The 22420-nt window shown below is 45.7% G+C and overlaps 1 protein-coding gene across 1 annotated transcript in view; it reads left to right on the top strand.

Moving 5' to 3' along the window:
* Nucleotides 1-21628, top strand: part of LOC143737948 (N-acyl-aromatic-L-amino acid amidohydrolase (carboxylate-forming) B-like) — a 26358-nt gene extending 4730 nt beyond the window's left edge. Inside the window, exons 3-7 of the mRNA XM_077229757.1 lie at nt 595-790; nt 888-981; nt 21046-21153; nt 21222-21334; nt 21428-21628. Of these exons, the coding sequence (XP_077085872.1) occupies nt 595-790; nt 888-981; nt 21046-21153; nt 21222-21334; nt 21428-21628 (712 nt within the window). The remainder of the gene's footprint in view (nt 1-594; nt 791-887; nt 982-21045; nt 21154-21221; nt 21335-21427) is intronic.
* Nucleotides 21629-22420: the final 792 nt, after the last annotated feature.

Raw genomic sequence — 22420 nt, 5'->3', positions numbered from 1 at the left:
TGTGTGTGTGTGTGTCTCTGTGTGTGTGTGTGTGTGTCTCTGTGTGTGTGTGTGTGTGTCTCTGTGTGTGTGTGTGTGTGTCTCTGTGTGTGTGTGTGTGTGTCTCTGTGTGTGTGTGTGTGTCTCTGTGTGTGTGTGTGTGTCTCTGTGTGTGTGTGTCTCTGTGTGTGTGTGTCTCTGTGTGTGTGTGTCTCTGTGTGTGTGTGTCTCTGTGTGTGTGTGTCTCTGTGTGTGTGTGTCTCTGTGTGTGTGTGTCTCTGTGTGTGTGTGTCTCTGTGTGTGTGTGTCTCTGTGTGTGTGTGTCTCTGTGTGTGTGTGTCTCTGTGTGTGTGTGTCTCTGTGTGTGTGTGTCTCTGTGTGTGTGTGTCTCTGTGTGTGTGTGTCTCTGTGTGTGTGTGTCTCTGTGTGTGTGTGTCTCTGTGTGTGTGTGTCTCTGTGTGTGTGTGTCTCTGTGTGAGTGTGTCTCTGTGTGAGTGTGTCTCTGTGTGTGTGTGTCTCTGTGTGTGTGTGTCTCTGTGTGTGTGTGTCTCTGTGTGTGTGTGTCTCTGTGTGTGTGTGTGTGTCTCTGTGTGTGTGTGTGTCTCCATCTGTCAGCGCACCCGTCTCCGAGGACTCGCCGTACGAGATGATCCGCTCTCGGGAGCTCAACACTCTGCTGGGTCCTAAAGGAAGCGTTCGGGCTGTGGATCTGCTGTGTGATCTGCACAACACCACTGCCAACACAGGGCTGTGTCTCATCACACACTCCGACTGCGACTGGATCAGCCTGCACATCTACAAACACCTACAGGCATAAATACACACATGTGAAGTTCCTCTGCACTGCTCATTTCATGAGGAAATGTTGTATTTGTGTCCAACTTCTGTGAGTATTTGTGTGTTTTCAGAGAGAAATGGCCTCCATTCCTGTGAGATACATTCACTTTGATCTTGCTCTCGATGAGGCCTATTCTCTGGATTCAGTGGGGAAACACGGCTTTGGTGAGACTGTTAAAGACCCAAAGAGTTCATCATTCACTCATCCATTCTTTCTCCAAACTAAACATCTGTCTGACGTCACACTAGAGGTCTTTAAGGGTCCGCTTGGATCTGAGACCCCAGGCCTGACTCGAGACCGGAGCGGGTTCGGGTTCGGGTTATATCCGTCGGCGAGTGCCTCGGACACGGGTCGATTCGGTATCAGTGGCCTTGTGTCTCCAGTAATTTAAAATAAATGTGTTTTTTCGGAATGGACCTGAGAAGACCCAAATTCTTTTAAACTATGTCTGACATTTAACAAAATGTTATTATTTAAAACAATTCTGACAACGTGTTATTCATGGGTTTCAGTCACGTGACTTTTTTGTTGTGGCCGCCATCTTTAGGACCTTTGCGTTAAATTGCGTAACCTCTCCCTGGTTATCGGAAAGATGTCGCACACTAAAATAGCACAGATGAAAAGCAATGGTATTTAAATAAAATAGATACTTCAGGTATAGATCCGTATTTACTGTTAAACGAACTTCTGACTCCACTAAAGTCTAGTAAAAACTTGCCAAATTTTACGTTTGCTGACATTTACATCTACCTCGTCCACAATCCCTCTCCATACACCGGCGAAGCGCTCGAGGCAGGGCGTAGTTTACGGGATGTCCCCATCACTTTTTGCTAGGGTCGATATTGTCCCAATCACTTTTGAAACATTTTGCGGCATGGATGTACCAATACAAATAAATAAAACAACTAATAAATAAATAAAACTTGCAGAGCTTTCATTTTGTTCGTTTGTTAAATAAGAGGTGGTCTAGCACGCTGAAATGTGTTGTTTCTGATCAAGTGCTCGTTAACTGCGATCAGTGGTGCAGATACAGTGTTCTCTCGTTACTCGCGCACAGTCTTCACACGGACGCGCGCTTTAATCCGTTTCGGAGACTTTCTATTCGTTCCGGTGAAATCACAAAATAAAATGCACACAAATGTGTCCCTGATTGATATACAACCACTGATAAACATAATTGGTTTTAATAAGGGGAAAAAAAACTATACGAGTGCGGATTAGAACCCAGTGCCCGGTTGCATAAAGCACCTTAAGTGTAATTTTCCCTTAAATTCACCCTTAAGTTTCCCTTAAACCTAAGGGTGTTGCAGAAAAAAAAACCTTAAGTGTTACTTAAGGGTAAGGGTTTCTTTAAGTGAAACATCATAAACACTTTCCCTTAAATGCTGTTTTTTCACTTAAATAATCCCTTAAAGAGCGTTAAGTGTTGCATAAAACCCCTTAACGGTCATTTCCCCAAGTATAACTTAAGGTTTGGAAATCGTAACCTTAAGAGTAACACGGACAAAAATAAGACAAGGCTGAATTTATGGAACCAGCTGAAGTTCATTATGTGCAAAGAGTATTTTTTTGGGATAGGGAGAACCCTTTGGACCATCTCAGTGATGAAAAATTGTTGCAAGAATACCGATTTGATCGACGCGCAATGTACAGCAATAAAGCGAACTCTTCACGTTGCGGTGCATACAATCTAAAAAGCGTAGTCTTGCTTAATCTTACCTGTTTTGTTGGCTTCTTTCTTATAAGCGCTCAACTCTTTTTTGCGACCACAGAGATGTTTTCGTAATTTTAAGGACTTCCTGAACCGTCCTCTTTACATCAAGATTCCTTGCATTGATTTTTTCCGTTATTTCTTCCCACTGTTTCTGTTTGTTTGATTGCTAGTGTTAGTGTTTTGCGTATCTATGGCAACAACAGACTTTTATAACGTGAATCCAGGATCGCTGTCGTGAAACACTTAAATGTTTCCCTTTGTTTTGGCGGACCACTCTTAGCTGGGACGTATTGCTTAACCTCTTTGACAAGCTATCCAACACAGAGAAACTTGAATTGTACCTTTTTTGCGGTGGATGAGATGGAAATTCCAGTAGGTAGGGAAATAGGTTGGTAAGCAGAGCAAGACAGGCAAGTAGGTTGGTAGTAGCAGACAAAGCATGGACTCCAGTAATCCAACAAACGATTGGTAATTGATTGAAGAATGGTGGTTAAAAGGCACAACTTAATATCAAAAATAATGTCCAAATAGTTCAATAGCGATTCAATAGCGATTCAATAGCGATGTAAAGAACTGTATGCTTAAAACGTTCCAACAGCTTCCTTGTTCTTTTTCTTGTGTTTGAAAAAGTGAGAGGCGGCCATCTTTATATTCAAACACCAACTGTCAAAATAAAAGTCCCTACAAAATAAAAGATCCTAAATCTAACAAAACATACCAGTGCTTCAATAGCACAACAATTTAGATTAACCTAAACACAAATGGATCCTACATAGCTGGCCCCTTATAGCTATGGCAGAAGGCAAGCTATAACTAACTAAATGTAATTTTCCAAGGAGCTATATATTATTTCCTTAAACTCATTATGCATTATTCACAAGAATAAATGAGTGCAAAGATTCAGTGTATGTATCTGTATGACAGTGTATGCACGTGCGCAAGTTCATTTAAGTCTCACTCTGGCCTTCTACTAGCAAGCAGATCTTACTGATAGGTCTTTCAAGCTGGCTTGTTTTAGTTTGAAGCCGTACACTGCGGACCAAGCCTTTCGAGTCAGGAAAGGCTTCAGTGACTCTAGCCAACATCCATGATCCTCTTGGCGCCGTGCTATCGGCTACTAGCACAACGTCTCCTGGACAGAAGTTGCGTCTAACACGAGACCATTTTTGCCGTGTTTGTAGAAGAGGAAGGTACTCTCGGACCCAGCGTTTCCAAAATAAGTCGGCAATGTACTGGATCTGTCTCCAACGATGTCTGGTGTAAAGATCTTCCTTTACGAACAAACCTGGAGGTAGAACAGGATGCACCTTAAGCTGCAGTATATGATTAGGGCATTAACGGCTCCAAGTCACTTGGGTTATCAGAAACAGTCGTGAGTGGACGGCTATTGAGAATGGACTCAACCTCACACATTTCTTGTCTGAAGGCCTTCTTCATCCAGATATTGCTGGCTGGTGACTGACCGTAACGTCGTTTTGATCATGCGAATCAACCTCTCCCATATCCCCCCACAATGGGCACCATGGGGAGGGTTGAATGTCCATTTTACCCCCTTTTGGCGCAGACTTTTTTCAATTTGTTGCATGTTCCAAGATTTCAAGGACTCCTTTAGTTCCTTTTCAGTTGCAACAAAGTTTGTTCCATTGTCTGACCGCAACTCAGACACTGGCCCTCTTCTGGCAATGAAACGTCTGAATGCATGAATGCAAGAGTCAGTATCAAGTGAATGTGCAACTTCCAAGTGTATAGCACGGCTGGTAAGACATGTGAAAATCACGCCGTACCGTTTTACAATGCTGCGGCCTCGTTTTACCTCTAATGGCCCAAAATAATCAACCCCTACATGCGTGAAGGGTGGAAGGTCAGGGGTCAACCTGTCAACTGGCAAATCTGCCATTTTCTGTTCACCTGCACTCAGCTTAACTCTTCTACACCTGGTGCATTCATAAACTACTTTTCTGGCCAGAGTGTTGGCGCAAGGAATCCAATATCTTTGTCTGAGTTTGGAGAGCATGAAATTTCTTCCACTGTGCCCAACATCTTCATGGATGTGCTGAAGTAAGAGTTTGGAAACGTGATGGTCCTTAGGGAGAATAGCAGGGTGTTTCTGCTCAGTGGGCATTGCCATTTTTCTCAGACGTCCACCAACCCGTAAGATGCCATTGGCCAGAAAAGGATCTAACCTGTAGATGGAGCTGTTTCTGTTTACATTTTGCATGCCTTTCTGCAAACAGGCTATTTCTTGTGGGAATCCCTGCCTTTGGCAAAATTGTAAGATTGCGACCTCAGCATCCTCTAGATCACTGATTGATAGAACATATGGACCTGTCTTTTCATGTTTTCCTTTTCTTGTGGTCATGATATGTCTACTTAGATCTTTCTTGCCATTCTTAAGTAATTTCAACAGAACAGACTTGAACCTCAGGAACCATGCCACAGATTTCTTGAGGCTCATCCAAGTTGAGAAATAATTCATGAGGTAAGTAGTGGCGTCACAGCTTTCCTTCACAGCAACATTGACAGTGACAACTCCTTTTCTTAATTCAGGGTCATCTTGAGAGAGAATGGGTTCAGATGGAAGCGCTGGCCAGCAATGAGGTGGTTCCTTCAGAAAGTCTGGGCCATTGATCCATGTTGTTCTTTTCAAGAATGTGTTAACATGTAGTCCTTGGGAGGCGTAATCAGCAGGATTGAGTTTTGTGCCTATATACTTCCATTGGGATACATCTGTCGCACTTCTGATGACATTAACACGGTTTGCCACGAAGGTTAGGAATCTTCTGCTTTCATTCCGGATGTACCTTAGAACAGTCATGCTATCTGTCCAAAACAGAGACCTTTCCAATTCCATATGCAACTCCTCAGATAGCATCTTGTCCATTCGTTCGGCCAAAACTGCAGCGAGCTCCATTCGTGGTGTGGTCATCAGTTTTAAGGGAGCAACTCGGGCCTTTCCCATTATAAAGGTGACGTGGACCTTGTTGCTGCTAGTCAGCCTAAGATAGGTAACTGTTCCATACCCAAGGTCACTCGCATCACAGAAGTGGTGCATCTGTGCTGTTTTGACATCTCGAAAGTTGTTTGGTATAAGACATCGGTTGACCTTGAACTCCCTTACTTTTGGAAGATCTTTCCACCATTGCTTCCAGGCTTGAGCGTGGACCTCTGGCAATTCTTCATCCCATCCAATGTTCTGCTTGCATAACTCTTGCAAGATGTGTTTTGCCGGAAAGGTGAGAGGTGCAATCATATATAGAACTGACCATGGACAGAATCCCACGTCTGGTGCATGGACGCTCCTTTATGGTCACCTGGAATGTGAAGGTGTCTTCCTTAACATACCATTGCAGCCCGAGAGCTCTTTCAACTGGCAAATCTTCTATGTCAAGGTTGAGATTCTTTTGGTTCTTGGCCCTCTCAGGCTCTGGAATGGAGTCCAAGACAGCTCTGTTGTTGCTAACCCATTTGGTCAACTTAAAGCCTCCAGTTGCACAGAGTAATTTCAGCTCTTTACAAAGTCTAATGGCATTGCCCTCTGTGTCCACAGCATGCAGCAAATCATCCACATAGAAGTTGTTTTTGACTGCACTAGTTGCATCAGCCAAGAAGCACCCTTCGTTATCCTCAGCTGTCCTCTTTAACGCATAACTTGCACAGCTAGCTGATGATGTTGCGCCAAAAAGATGTACGATCATCCTGTACTCTTTCAGTGCCTGACTAACGTCCCCATCTGGCCACCAAAGGAAGCGCAAGGAGTTCACATGATGAGATGGGACCTTTACTTGATAGTACATTTTCTCTACATCAGCCATGATAGCAATGTTGTCCAGACGAAAACGGACTAAGACCCCAATTAAGCTGTTAGTAAGATTGGGACCTTGAATGAGTTCAGTGTTCAGTGAGGCACCCTGATAAGATGCATAGCAGTCAAATACCACACGCAAGCTCCCCTTCTTTGGGTGAAACACACCATGGTGTGGAATATACCACACTTTTCCATTTTCCTGCATCAACTGGTCTTGGGGTACAAGTTCAGCATGTCCGCATGATAGGACTGTTTCCATAAATGCCCCATATTCCTTATGAAAGTCATCATTCTTTTGAAACTTTCTTTTTAAAAGACAATGCCTGTTGCTCTGCCATATGACGGTTGTTTGGCATCATAGGATTGTCCTTCTTGAATGGCAAAGGCAATTGATAATGTCCAGCCACTATTTCAACAGAGCTGTCCATTATCTGGATGAATTTGTGGTCTTCCACCGACATTTGTTTCTTTTCCTCAAAACTCTTTTCTAGGAAATCATGGTTGTATTGCTGAATCAAAAGTTCACTCAGGTTATCAACGGAAATCCGATGTGCATGAACATATTTCTGACCTTGCTTGCTGATGCGTGCATCCTCAGTGTGGAGAAGTCCATTCACTGCCCAGCCTAGCAGTGTTTTAACAGCAAAGGGTCCATTTCCTTGGCTATTGATAATTCTCCACGGTTCCATCAATTTGGGTGCATTAATCCCAATCAGAAGGTCTATCCCAGCATTAATGTTGGGAATATCAACATCTTGAAGGTAAGGCCATTTTCGTATATCTTCTCGTCTGGGGATGTGTTCCCTGTTGACTGGAATTTCCTGTTGAGTGTAAACTTCAGGTAATTCTATGAATTCCTTTCCGTCCAGGCTGCACACTTCCAGGCCCTTGACTACCATGCTGTTAACAGATTTCTTTTGCCCCATAGTGCGCAGAAGTATTTGTTGATGTTTCCCATTAGCATTCAAGTTCATCCTAAGTTGTTCTGTGCAAAATGTTGCCGAACTCCTTGGGTCAAGGAAAGCATATGTCTGCACTACATGATTTGAATTACTCATTTTGACTTGAACTGGTATTATTGCAAGTGTACAATGTTTATCACTACAACAAGTACCTCAGTTTTCAGTGAAACCAACCCGCTGCTCACTGCCTTTTTGTCTGAAGGACCTGCATTACTCTGCTCTCCTGTTACATTTTGAGGTATATGCAAGATAGTGGGATGTAATTTTGAACAAATTGAACAGGTTTGTCTACTTTTGCAGGTCATACTCATGTGTCCTTTAGCAAGACAACCAAAGCAGACACCTTTAGCCTTTAGCAGCTCAACTCGTGCGTTGTGAGACTTCTTCATTAGCTCTTGACATGACACAATCTCATGCTCACCATTACAGGCAGGACAAAGTTTTGATGAACTGTTTTTGGGCACATTGAATACTTGCATTGTGCTCTCTGTGTTGTTCTTTGGTGCAACTGCTACTGTTGTGGCGAAACTGCTCCCTCTGCTCTTCTGCATGGAACTCATTGGCTTGCTACTGATAGCAGCTGTTTTTGGTGACCTTCTGTTTGAGGAGCCGTCTTGGAGGCTACCAAAAACTGGGTCTTGTAAAATCCTGGGTGTGCCTTTCCAGGAAGAGGACAAGATCAGCAAACTCAGCTCTTGCTCCTGTTCGTTCCCTGATGTCAAAAGCATATGATCTCCATTTTTCTTTCACTTTGTACGGCACCTTGGAGATTAGAAGCCTCAGGTTTAATGGAAGGTTCAGCTCATCCATGTACCTTAAGGTACGCATTAAATTACAGCATCCACGGAGGAAAAGAGCATAACTGTACAGAGCTTCTCCATTGTCTGATGGAATATTATTCCAATTTAAGGCTTTATCCATATAAGCATCAGTAATTTTAAATTCATCCCCAAAATGAAGTTCCATTAACCGTTTTGCCTCTGCATACCCTCTGTCTGCATCCATATGAAGAGAACTTCTGACCAGCTCCTTAGGTTGGCCAGAGGTGTATTGTTCAAGGTAATACACTCTTGTCTTGGCTATTGCTGGTGTTTTTCTCAATACAGTGTTCGAATGCCTGCATAAATGGTCTGAAGTTCAGAGGTTCACCGTTAAAAATGGGAAGGTGCCTAGTTGGAAGTAAAGTCATTTTCTGTTGCTGTGCAATAAGATCGGCAACAGCACCCAGGTTGCTGGTATCTGAACTTAAAGGTGCATGTGGAAAGGAAGTACCTGCAGCTGCTTGACTGGTCAGATTTGATTGTAAGGTCTGGACAGGCCTTTGTGACCTCTTGGCTCTTGTATCCTGTGTTAAAACCTTTTGCAATGGTGTTTTGGGAACAGCAGAGATTCTGGCATATTCCACTGGTGAGGGTTCTGGATGAACATGTTCCTTGATACTGTCATATTTGCTCTCCAGATACGCATTCATGCCATCTCCTGGCAATTTTGAAACTTCTGTCGACATGAGTCTAGAGTTCATAGATTCAGCATCAATGCTCTGTAACACTTGCACCTTTGCATTAGCTGCAGCCAATTCTGTTTCAAGTTCAACCTTTTCCATTGCATTTTGCAGTTTAATTCTTTCTATTTCCAAGGCGTGTTTTTTCTTCAGTCCTTCAGTACGTTGCAAAAGAGCTGCCCTTTCAGCTTCAGCCTTTAAACGCGCGGAAGACACTGACGAAGATTTTGAGGCAACACTTGCACCAGAACGTGAAGATTCTACTTTACTGGCACGTGCTGCCACAATGGATATACTGTCCAGATGAGACACCACAGTTTGGGATTCATAGCTTTGAGCACTCTTCCACATTTCTACCTCATTCAAGAATGTTTCAAAAGCTTGCATCTTTGGTTGGTACCACTCATCATTGTCACTTTTCCTTTCCTCTTCCTCATACATCACTTGCACAGATTGATGCACATCTTTAAATTCGTCCAATGCCACATGAAGCTGTTCAATGCCTGTGTCTACGGCTTCAATATCTCCACCTTTTAATAATTCCCTTAATTCATTCATTTTACGTGTACACACGCCAAGTTTTCCTCTGCACGTTGCACAAAGCTCTTTAATTTTGCCATCAGCCATATTTTAGATTTTTTGAGAACAACAGAAAAAAGTTATTTTCTTTTCCCTTTTTAAAAAATTAAACACAGCGCAATTAACTTCAACTCAGTTCATTCTCTTCTGTCTCCATTTAAGCTTATATGTGCATGTACAAAATTCATGATCCGCTCCAGTAGCAAATCCAGTAACAACCAATGATGCACTCCAATACTGAACTTGAAAAGATAAATTCTCAAAAGATCCAAAACTACGTCAACTCCAAAGTATCAAAAAAAAAAAAAAAACCTTTACGCTTCAATAACAGTCAAACAAATGCTTCCATAGGTTCCAAACAATTTGATTATGAAGCAGCGTAAACGATTGCAAAGTTCTTTACCAATGTTTTGGCGGACCACTCTTAGCTGGGACGTATTGCTTAACCTCTTTGACAAGCTATCCAACACAGAGAAACTTGAATTGTACCTTTTTTGCGGTGGATGAGACGGAATTCCAGTAGGTAGGGAAATAGGTTGGTAAGCAGAGCAAGACAGGCAAGTAGGTTGGTAGTAGCAGACAAAGCATGGACTCCAGTAATCCAACAAACGATTGGTAAGTGATTGAAGAATGGTCGTTAAAAGGCACAACTTAATATCAAAAATAATGTCCAAAAAGTTCAATAGCGATTCAATAGCGATGTAAAGAACTGTATGCTTAAAACGTTCCAACAGCTTCCTTGTTCTTTTTCTTGTGTTTGAAAAAGTGAGAGGCGGCCATCTTTATATTCAAACACCAACTGTCAAAATAAAAGTCCCTACAAAATAAAAGATCCTAAATCTAACAAAACATACCAGTGCTCCAATAGCACAACAATTTAGATTAACCTAAACACAAATGGCTCCTACACCCTTACCTAAGAGGACCGCTTAAGAGATTATATGCAACACCCTTAAGTTATTCTCTTAGGTAAGGGGAAATCGCCCCTTAAGTATCATACTTAAGGGAAAAACTTAAGGTGCTTTATGCAACATTTAGTCATTTAGCAGACGCTTTTATCCAAAGCGACTTACATTTGAGGATTAAACCAAGCGAGTCATCGTGGAGAGGCAAAAACAACGCAAGAAGTGCTCAGAATACAAAGTTCAAACATTGCTCAGAGTAGCATAAACCAGACAAGCGAAGATTTCAAGAGAAAGGTTTTTTTTATTTTTTTTTTTATGTTAAGTGCTCACGGAAGAGATGAGTTTTCAGTTGTCTTTTGAATGCTGTCAGGGATTCTGCATTACGGACGAGGGTAGGTAGGTCATTCCAGCAGCATGGAACCGTGAATGAGAATGTTCTGGACAGTGATTTTGTGCCTCGCTGTGAAGGCACCACGAGCCGTCGCTCCTTGGCCAATCGTAGGCTTCTGGTAGGGATGTAGACCCGTAGGAGCGAGTGAAAGTAGGAGGGGGCTGAGCCGGTGGACAATCTGTAAGCAAGTGTCAGTGCCTTGAACTTGGTTCGAGCAGCGAGTGGTAGCCAATGCAGGGAGATGAACAGCGGAGTGACGTGGGCCCTTTTGGGCTCGTTGAATACAAGACGAGCAGCAGCATTCTGGATCAATTGTAAGGGTTTAGTTGCACATGATGGAAGCGCAGCTAGAAGAGACTAGAGTTAGCAACAGAACCTTGGACACGCTTGGCAAAAGTTCTGCCACTGTACCATTAAAGTATGTAAGTAATGCAGTCAAATCTATGTATTTATTCACGTGAAAATTCTCGGTACTAACAACATATATTAGATCTCATTAAACGACAAATTAAACCCAATGTACAATTTAAATCGATTGCTGGACATCGTAATGTTATTGTACGGTAGGCTACATCTGATTTATGATTTAGCATTGTATTAAATGCCCCCATGAAGAAAATGTTCTTAATAACAGGAAGGGGAAGTGGCACTCTGTTAATCAAGCGATATTAACGTTACACCAGTAATCGCTGAATTGCTGAACATAAAAGCATCGCTGAACTGAATTGCTAATAATGTCAGTAAAGCACGTCTCTTGAATTATCAGTGACATTTGGACACCTTTATATTCAATTCTCATTTATTAGCGCTTTTCACAATATTTCAAAGCAGCTTTACAGAAAATGCATGTGTCTACATTACAATTTAGAGTGTCCAAGTTATGCATTTCAAAAATGTTTACAAATCATGCAGTTAGCTATGAATCTATTAATTTTAACATGTATTAAGGCAGAAACAGTGAGCTGTAGTTTAGCATACTGAAGCAGGAAACACCAACATAATTCAGCCAAACGTATAACTAAGGTTACTAATGTAAATATAGATAGCGGTCTAGCGGATAACGTGTTCCAATTGTAAACTACATGTTTTAATTTAGCTAGCTAACCTGTGATTTGCTAATTTTACTTTTATACAAATTTCCAGGTCAATATTAATTTCTCAACATTTCTTTGTGATCTGCCATTATCACAGTTTACAGCACAGCAGATAGACGGCATGTTGCAATTCAGTCCTACAAATGGCGTCCACACCACTGTGTGACGTCACATGAAATCTATGAATATAACTTTTATATAAAGTTCTCTCTGAATCCACGCATTGGACATTGGCTTCTGCATTCAGACTCAGTTGCTCCACTACCGTTTCAACGAGCGCCGTCAGCATGGATTAAAATAAACTTTAATCATCTTATGGTCGGATAAAAAACATCACATCAAAAGTTAAAGGACGAAATGTGGTTACAGTGATGAGTGACTGACATTTCAGCAATTCAGCACGTACCTGCACGCATTCATGACAAGTGCGTTTGTGAGAAACACACGTAGAAAAAGAACAAACGTTTGTAACCTCGCACACGGAAATCCACCTTATAGCAGTGAGATGCATCAGGAAAAGCCACTCGCTTCATTACACTGCATGTTTCCTTTTGTGTGCAGAAACCCTTCGTTGGAGATGAGGTAAAAGAGTTGCAGACAACACTAGCAGATCTAAATCCACTGGTCCTAGTGAAAGCTGAATTCAGAAATAACCTGTATCCATCGGGCAGGCAATAATATATAAAGTAATAATGAAAAAGTAAACAAATAAATGAAGGTAATGGAGCAGTGGCCAATCAGTCAATAGGACAACAGGATTTTTCCTGACTGACTGCAGGTCAAAAACATTTACGTTCGGGTCGTGTCTAGTTTTACCTGGTCCGACTCGGGTCGGGTTTTTATTAAAAAAATAATAAATTATGCACGTTGGGTTCGGGTAAGAAGTGATTCGGGTCAGGAAAAGATTTTAGGACCTGATAAGATCTTTCTCACACATACTGACAGAAATTAGTGCAGGAACATGTAGATTCTGTAATTTTTAAAGAATATGTTGAGCAGCATTAACGGCTGACGTCATTCAGACAAGCTTTTAAACACGGACATGCTGATTCAAACACTTCTGTACGGTTATGCAGTTAATTTATGGACGGGCTGTAATGCAAACACTGAGAGGCAGAAACACTGAGAGGCAGAAACACTGAGAGGCAGAAACACTGAGAGGCAGAAACACTGAGAGGCAGAAACACTGAGAGGCAGAAACACTGAGGGGCAGAAACACTGAGGGACAGAAACACTGAGGGACAGAAACACTGAGAGACAGAAACACTGAGGGACAGAAACACTGAGGGGCAGAAACACTGAGGGGCAGAAACACTGAGAGGCAGAAACACTGAGGGACAGAAACACTGAGGGGCAGAAACACTGAGGGGCAGAAACACTGAGCGGCAGAAACACTGAGAGGCAGAAACACTGAGGGACAGAAACACTGAGGGACAGAAACACTGAGGGGCAGAAACACTGAGCGGCAGAAACACTGAGGGGCAGAAACACTGAGCGGCAGAAACACTGAGAGGCAGAAACACTGAGGGACAGAAACACTGAGGGGCAGAAACACTGAGGGGCAGAAACACTGAGCGGCAGAAACACTGAGAGGCAGAAACACTGAGGGACAGAAACACTGAGGGGCAGAAACACTGAGCGGCAGAAACACTGAGAGGCAGAAACACTGAGGGACAGAAACACAGAGGGGCAGAAACACTGAGGGGCAGAAACACTGAGGGACAGAAACACTGAGAGACAGAAACACTGAGGGACAGAAACACTGAGGGGCAGAAACACTGAGGGGCAGAAACACTGAGAGGCAGAAACACTGAGGGACAGAAACACTGAGGGGCAGAAACACTGAGGGGCAGAAACACTGAGCGGCAGAAACACTGAGAGGCAGAAACACTGAGGGACAGAAACACTGAGGGACAGAAACACTGAGGGACAGAAACACTGAGGGACAGAAACACTGAGGGACAGAAACACTGAGGGACAGAAACACTGAGCGGCAGAAACACTGAGGGGCAGAAACACTGAGAGACAGAAACACTGAGGGACAGAAACACTGAGGGGCAGAAACACTGAGCGGCAGAAACACTGAGCGGCAGAAACACTGAGCGGCAGAAACACTGAGAGGCAGAAACACTGAGGGACAGAAACACTGAGGGACAGAAACACTGAGGGACAAAACACTGAGGGACAGAAACACTGAGGGACAGAAACACTGAGGGACAGAAACACTGAGGGGCAGAAACACTGAGAGGCAGAAACACTGAGAGACAGAAACACTGAGAGACAGAAACACTGAGAGGCAGAAACACTGAGGGACAGAAACACTGAGGGGCAGAAACACTGAGGGGCAGAAACACTGAGCGGCAGAAACACTGAGAGGCAAAAACACTGAGGGACAGAAACACTGAGGGACAGAAACACTGAGGGACAGAAACACTGAGGGACAGAAACACTGAGGGACAGAAACACTGAGCGGCAGAAACACTGAGGGGCAGAAACACTGAGAGACAGAAACACTGAGGGACAGAAACACTGAGGGGCAGAAACACTGAGCGGCAGAAACACTGAGCGGCAGAAACACTGAGCGGCAGAAACACTGAGAGGCAGAAACACTGAGGGACAGAAACACTGAGGGACAGAAACACTGAGGGACAAAACACTGAGGGACAGAAACACTGAGGGACAGAAACACTGAGGGACAGAAACACTGAGGGACAGAAACACTGAGGGGCAGAAACACTGAGAGGCAGAAACACTGAGAGACAGAAACACTGAGAGACAGAAACACTGAGAGGCAGAAACACTGAGAGACAGACACACTGAGAGGCGGAATCACTGAGAGGCGGAAACACTGAGGGACGGAAACACTGAGGGACAGAAACACTGAGGGGCAGAAACACTGAGAGGCAGAAACACTGAGGGGCAGAAACACTGAAGGACAGAAACACTGAGGGACAGAAACACTGAGGGGCAGAAACACTGAGGGACAGAAACACTGAGGGGCAGAAACACTGAGGGACAGAAACACTGAGGGACAGAAACACTGAGGGTCAGAAACACTGAGGGACAGAAACACTGAGAGGCAGTAACACTGAGGGACAGAAACACTGAGGGACAGAAACACTGAGGGACAGAAACACTGAGGGGCAGAAACACTGAGGGGCAGAAACACTGAGAGACAGAAACAATGAGAGGCAGAAACACTGAGGGGCAGAAACACCGAGGGACAGAAACACTGAGGGACAGAAACACTGAGGGGCAGAAACACTGAGCGGCAGAAACACTGAGAGGCAGAAACACTGAGAGGCAGAAACACTGAGGGACAGAAACACTGAGGGGCAGAAACACTGAGAGGCAGAAACACTGAGAGGCAGAAACACTGAGAGGAAGAAAAACTGAGAAACACTGAGGGGCAGAAACACTGAGGGGCAGAAACACTGAGAGGCAGAAACACTGAGAGGCAGAAACACTGAGGGGCAGAAACACTGAGGGGCAGATACACTGAGGGGCAGATACGCTGAGGGACAGAAACGCTGAGGGACAGAAACACTGAGGGGCAGAAACACTGAGGGGCAGAAACACTGAGGGGCAGAAACACTGAGCGGCAGAAACACTGAGGGACAGAAACACTGAGAGGCAGAAACACTGAGAGGCAGAAACACTGAGGGACAGAAACACTGAGGGACAGAAACACTGAGGGGCAGAAACACTGAGGGGCAGAAACACTGAGAGGCAGAAACACTGAGAGGCAGAAACACTGAGGGGCAGAAACACTGAGGGGCAGAAACACTGAGGGGCAGAAACACTGAGGGGCAGAAACACTGAGGGACAGAAACATTGAGGGACAGAAACACTGAGGGACAGAAACACTGAGGGACAGAAACACAGAGGGGCAGAAACACTGAGGGGCAGAAACACTGAGAGGCAGAAACACTGAGGGACAGAAACACAGAGGGGCAGAAACACTGAGGGGCAGAAACACTGAGGGGCAGAAACACTGAGGGGCAGAAACACTGAGAGGCAGAAACACTGAGAGGCAGAAACACTGAGAGGCAGAAACACTGAGAGGCAGAAACACTGAGAGGCAGAAACACTGAGAGGCAGAAACACTGAGCGGCACAAACACTGAGCGGCAGAAACACTGAGAGGCAGAAACACTGAGAGGCAAAAACACTGAGAGGCAGCAACACTGAGGGGCAGAAACACTGAGGGGCAGAAACACTGAGGGGCAGAAACACTGAGGGGCGGAAACACTGAGGGGCGGAAACACTGAGAGGCGGAAACACTGAGCGGCGGAAACACTGAGAGGCGGAAACACTGAGAGACAGAAACACTGAGAGACAGAAACACTGAGAGACAAAAACACTGAGGGGCAGAAACACTGAGCGGCAGAAACACTGAGCGGCGGAAACACTGGGAGGCGGAAACACTGAGAGGCGGAAACACTGAGGGGCGGAAACACTGAGGGGCGGAAACACTGAGAGGCGGAAACACAGAGGCAGAAACTGAGCGGCAGAAACACTGAGAGGCAGAAACACTGAGCGGCAGAAACACTGACAGGCAGAAACACTGAGAGGCAGAAACACTGAGAGGCAGAAACACTGAGCGGCGGAAACACTGAGCGGCGGAAACACTGAGAGGCGGAAACACTGAGGGGCGGAAACACTGAGAGGCGGAAACACTGAGAGGCAGAAACACTGAGAGGCAGAAACACTGAGAGACAGAAACACTGAGAGACAAAAACACTGAGCGGCAGAAACACAGAGGCGGAAACACAGAGGCGGAAACACTGAGGGACAGAAACACTGAGCGGCAGAAACACTGAGGGGCAGAAACACTGAGGGGCAGAAACACTGAGAGGCTGAAACACTGAGGGGCAGAAACACTGAGGGGCAGAAACACTGAGGGGCAAAAACACTGAGGGGCAGAAACACTGAGAGGCTGAAACACTGAGAGGCAGAAACACTGAGGGGCAGAAACACTGAGGGACAAAAACACTGAGGGGCAGAAACACTGAGGGGCAGAAACACTGAGGGGCAGAAACACTGAGAGGCAGAAACACTGAGGGACAGAAACACTGAGGGACAGAAACACTGAGGGACAGAAACACTGAGGGACAGACACACTGAGGGACAGAAACACAGAGAGGCAGAAACACTGAGGGGCAGAAACACTGAGGGGCAGAAACACTGAGGGGCAGAAACACTGAGGGGCAGAAACACTGAGAGGCTGAAACACTGAGGGACAGAAACACTGAGGGACAAAAACACTGAGGGACAGAAACACTGAGGGACAGAAACACTGAGAGACAGAAACACTGAGAGACAGAAACACAGAGACAGAAACACTGAGCGGCAGAAACACTGAGCGGCAGAAACACTGAGCGGCGGAAACACTGAGCGGCGGAAACACTGAGCGGCGGAAACACTGAGCGGCGGAAACACTGAGAGGCGGAAACACTGAGAGGCGGAAACACTGAGAGGCGGAAACATTGAGAGGCGGAAACACTGAGAGGCGGAAACACTGAGAGGCGGAAACACTGAGATGCAGAAACACTGAGCGGCAGAAACACTGAGAGGCAGAAACACTGAGAGGCAGAAACACTGAGGGGCAGAAACACTGAGAGGCAGAAACACTGAGAGGCAGAAACACTGAGAGGCTGAAACAATGAGAGGCAGAAACACTGAGAGGCAGAAATACTGAGAGGCAGAAACACTGAGAGGCAGAAACACTGAGGGACAGAAACACTGAGAGGCAGAAACACTGAGAGGCAGAAACACTGAGCGGCAGAAACACTGAGAGGCAGAAACACTGAGAGGCAGAAACACTGAGGGACAGAAACACTGAGGGGCAGAAACACTGAGAGGCAGAAACACTGAGAGGCAGAAACACTGAGAGGCAGAAACACTGAGGGGCAGAAACACTGAGAGGCAGAAACACTGAGAGGCAGAAACACTGAGAGGCAGAAACACTGAGAGGCAGAAACACTGAGAGGCAGAAACACTGAGAGGCAGAAACACTGAGCGGCAGAAACACTGAGAGGCAGAAACACTGAGAGGCAGAAACACTGAGAGGCAGAAACACTGAGGGGCAGAAACACTGAGGGACAGAAACACTGAGAGGCAGAAACACTGAGGGGCAGAAACACTGAGAGGCAGAAACACTGAGAGGCAGAAGCACTGAGGGGCAGAAACACTGAGGGACAGAAACACTGAGGGGCAGAAACACTGAGGGGCAGAAACACTGAGAGGCACAAACACTGAGAGGCAGAAACACTGAGAGGCAGAAACACTGAGAGGCAGAAACACTGAGAGGCAGAAACACTGAGGGACAGAAACACTGAGCGGCAGTAACACTGAGGGACAGAAACACTGAGGGGCAGAAACACTGAGGGGCAGAAACACTGAGGGGCAGAAACACTGAGGGGCAGAAACACTGAGAGGCAGACACACTGAGAGGCAGAAACACTGAGGGGCAGAAACACTGAGGGACAGAAACACTGAGGGACAGAAACACTGAGGGGCAGAAACAATGAGGGGCAGAAACAATGAGGGGCAGAAACACTGAGCGGCAGAAACATTGAGAGGCAGAAACACTGAGAGGCAGAAACACTGAGGGACAGAAACACTGAGGGGCAGAAACACTGAGGGGCAGAAACACTGAGAGGCAGAAACACTGAGAGGCAGAAACACTGAGAGGCAGAAACACTGAGAGGCAGAAAAACTGAGAAACACTGAGGGGCAGAAACACTGAGGGGCAGAAACACTGAGAGGCAGAAACACTGAGAGGCAGAAACACTGAGGGGCAGAAACACTGAGGGGCAGAAACACTGAGGGGCAGAAACACTGAGGGACAGAAACACTGAGGGGCAGAAACACTGAGGGGCAGAAACACTGAGCGGCAAAAACACTGAGCGGCAAAAACACTGAGAGGCAGAAACACTGAGAGGCAGAAACACTGAGGGACAGAAACACTGAGGGACAGAAACACTGAGGGACAGAAACACTGAGGGGCAGAAACACTGAGGGGCAGAAACACTGAGAGGCAGAAACACTGAGAGGCAGAAACACTGAGAGGCAGAAACACTGAGAAACACTGAGGGGCAGAAACACTGAGGGGCAGAAACACAGAGGCAGAAACACTGAGAGGCAGAAACACTGAGAGGCAGAAACACTGAGGGACAGAAACACTGAGGGACAGAAACACTGAGGGACAGAAACACAGAGGGGCAGAAACACAGAGGGCAGAAACACTGAGGGGCAGAAACACTGAGGGGCAGAAACACTGAGAGGCAGAAACACTGAGGGACAGAAACACTGAGGGACAGAAACACTGAGGGGCAGAAACACTGAGAGGCAGAAACACTGAGAGGCAGAAACACTGAGAGGCAGAAACACTGAGAGGCAGAAACACTGAGAGGCAGAAACACTGAGGGGCAGAAACACTGAGGAGCAGAAACACTGAGCGGCAGAAACACTGAGAGGCAGAAACACTGAGGGACAGAAACACTGAGAGGCAGAAACACTGAGGGGCAGAAACACTGAGGGGCAGAAACACTGAGAGGCAGAAACACTGAGAGGCAGAAACACTGAGAGGCAGAAACACTGAGAGGCAGAAACACTGAGGGGCAGAAACACTGAGGGGCAGAAACACTGAGGGGCAGAAACACTGAGCGGCAGAAACACTGAGAGGCAGAAACACTGAGGGACAGAAAAACTGAGGGACAGAAACATTGAGGGGCAGAAACACTGAGGGGCAGAAACACTGAGAGGCAGAAACACTGAGAGACAGAAACACTGAGAGGCAGAAACACTGAGAGGCTGAAACACTGAGAGGCAGAAACACTGAGGGGCAGGAAACACTGAGAGGCAGAAACACTGAGAGGCAGAAACACTGAGAGGCAGAAACACTGAGAGGCAGAAACACAGAGGCAGAAAAACTGAGAAACACTGAGGGGCAGAAACACTGAGGGGCAGAAACACTGAGGGGCAGAAACACTGAGGGGCAGAAACACTGAGAGGCTGAAACAATGAGAGGCAGAAACACTGAGAGGCAGAAATACTGAGAGGCAGAAACACTGAGAGGCAGAAACAATGAGAGGCAGAAACACTGAGAGGCAGAAACACTGAGAGGCAGAAACACTGAGGGGCAGAAACACTGAGAGGCAGAAACACTGAGGGACAGAAACACTGAGGGACAGAAACACTGAGAGGAAGAAACACTGAGAGGCAGAAACACTGAGGGGCAGAAACACTGAGGGGTAGAAACACTGAGGGGCAGAAACACTGAGGGGCAGAAACACTGAGAGGCAGAAACACTGAGAGGCAGAAACACTGAGGGGCAGAAACACTGAGGGGCAGAAACACTGAGGGGCAGAAACACTGAGGGGCAGAAACACTGAGAGGCAGAAACACTGAGAGGCAGAAACAATGAGGGGCAGAAACACTGAGAGGCAGAAACACTGAGGGACAGAAACACTGAGAGGCAGAAACACCGAGGGACAGAAACACCGAGGGACAGAAACACAGAGGGGCAGAAACACAGAGGGGCAGAAACACTGAGGGGCAGAAACACTGAGGGGCAGAAACACTGAGGGGCAGAAACACTGAGAGGCTGAAACACTGAGAGGCAGAAACACTGAGGGACAGAAACACTGAGGGACAGAAACACTGAGGGACTGAGAGGCAGAAACACTGAGAGGCAGAAACACTGAGAGGCAGAAACACTGAGAGGCAGAAACACTGAGAGGCAGAAACACTGAGAGGCAGAAACACTGAGAGGCAGAAACACTGAGAGGCAAGACACACTGAGAGGCAGAAACACTGAGACGCAGAAACACTGAGAGGCAGAAACACTGAGGGACAGAAACACTGAGGGACAGAAACACTGAGGGACAGAAACACAGAGGGACAGAAACACTGAGGGGCAGAAACACTGAGGGACAGAAACACTGAGCGGCAGAAACACTGAGAGGCAGAAACACTGAGGGACAGAAACACTGAGGGGCGGAAACACTGAGAGGCAGAAACACTGAGGGGCGGAAACACTGAGAGGCGGAAACACTGAGCGGCGGAAACACTTAGGGGCAGAAACACTGAGCGATTGTTGTTTGTTTGCTGTCCTCATCACCAGAGATGCTCGTTGCTCGCATGAACGTCATGCTAAAGGAATTGTTGTTTTTATATAAATGAATATTCCCTATGGATATGGATAAATGCATCTGCTAAATAAAATGTAATATTATTCTACGAGCTCTTGGATGTTTCCTCTCTGCCCTCAGCGATGGAGGTTGGACCGCAGCCTCACGGCCTCGTCAGGTCCGGGATCTTCAGCTCCATGCAGGAGGGAGTTCAACTCATGCTGGACTGGATCTGGCAGTTCAACTCCGGTACATATTCAACTATAAACCCTGCAGAATCTAATCTGTGTGTGTTTTCATAGCTTCTCTCTGCTCAGGGACCCTGTTTGAAGGAGGATTTGTCGACGTGTTTATGATGGTGAAGAATATTGATTATCCACGAGACCCTCAGACACACATGATCACGGCCGCAGTCCATCCTGACCTGCAGGTACAGAACGATGAATCTGTGTTTGTGGAAACGTTGCTGCTGATGAACGGCAGGGTAAATACTCTCTCTCTCTCTCCCTCTCTCTCCACTCAGGACAGGGACTTCTGTCTCCTCCACCCTGGAGATCCCATGTTCCTGTCCTTCACCGGAGAAACTCTGCGCTACAGAGGGAAAGAAGCGCTCTATCCATTCTTCATAAACGAGGCTGCGTACTACGAGAAGGGTGTAGCTCTTTCCCTCGCCAGGAAGAGAAGAGTGGAGATTCCTTCAATCCGCTCAGACACACAGAGATGAACAGATGACAGAAAACATCAACATGAGTTTGATGAGTTTATTACTGATGAAAACTGAACACTGCATGTATGAAAAACAGTCAACCTTAAGATGTTCAGAAAAACATAAAATTTCTACATGTTTGGTGAACAGATGATGTTTCTAGATCATCTAATACATCAGTGATACTGTATCCCACAATGCAGTGCAACTGAGCTTCCATTTCCAGTGTGACGAATGAACAGGAAGCAATATCAATCACAAAGACTGACAACTATCATCACATACAGCTGTTTTATACCTTGTTAGAAATGACCAAAAAAAGTTTACAGAAATAAATAAAAATTATTTTAATAAATAGGATTAATATATTAAATGCAGAACACATCAGAATTCCTGGCTGTTCATGCTGATTCACTAAAGCTAAAACTCCAGAAGTCAAGCTGTTTTTAAAACGGAGGAAAATCCTGAAGTTTGATATCACAGATTCACAAGCACTGAGGGAAAGTTTATCTGTGCTCAAACTAATACACACACACACACACACACACACACACACACACACACACACACACACACACACACACACACACACACACACACACACACACACACACACACACACACACACTCTCACACACACGTAAGGGCTCATTATCTCTTGAAAGTGCATCTGACATTCTCAAAACACAAATGTTTCTGACTAACAGTTGTCGCTCTTAAACACTGAGGACATTTATGTACAACAGATTCAGTGTTCACTGTAGCTTCCATCACTGATCCGGTCTGTCATCCGTGATTTAAGCCACTCTG

The sequence above is a fragment of the Siphateles boraxobius genome, unplaced genomic scaffold (genome assembly GCF_051911475.1).
Source record: "Siphateles boraxobius isolate OS27281-9 unplaced genomic scaffold, OSU_SipBor_1 132, whole genome shotgun sequence".
Lineage (NCBI taxonomy): Eukaryota > Metazoa > Chordata > Actinopteri > Cypriniformes > Leuciscidae > Siphateles > Siphateles boraxobius.
Note: the sequence above shows the minus strand (reverse complement) of the source record. Positions and strands in the feature narration are given on the sequence as shown.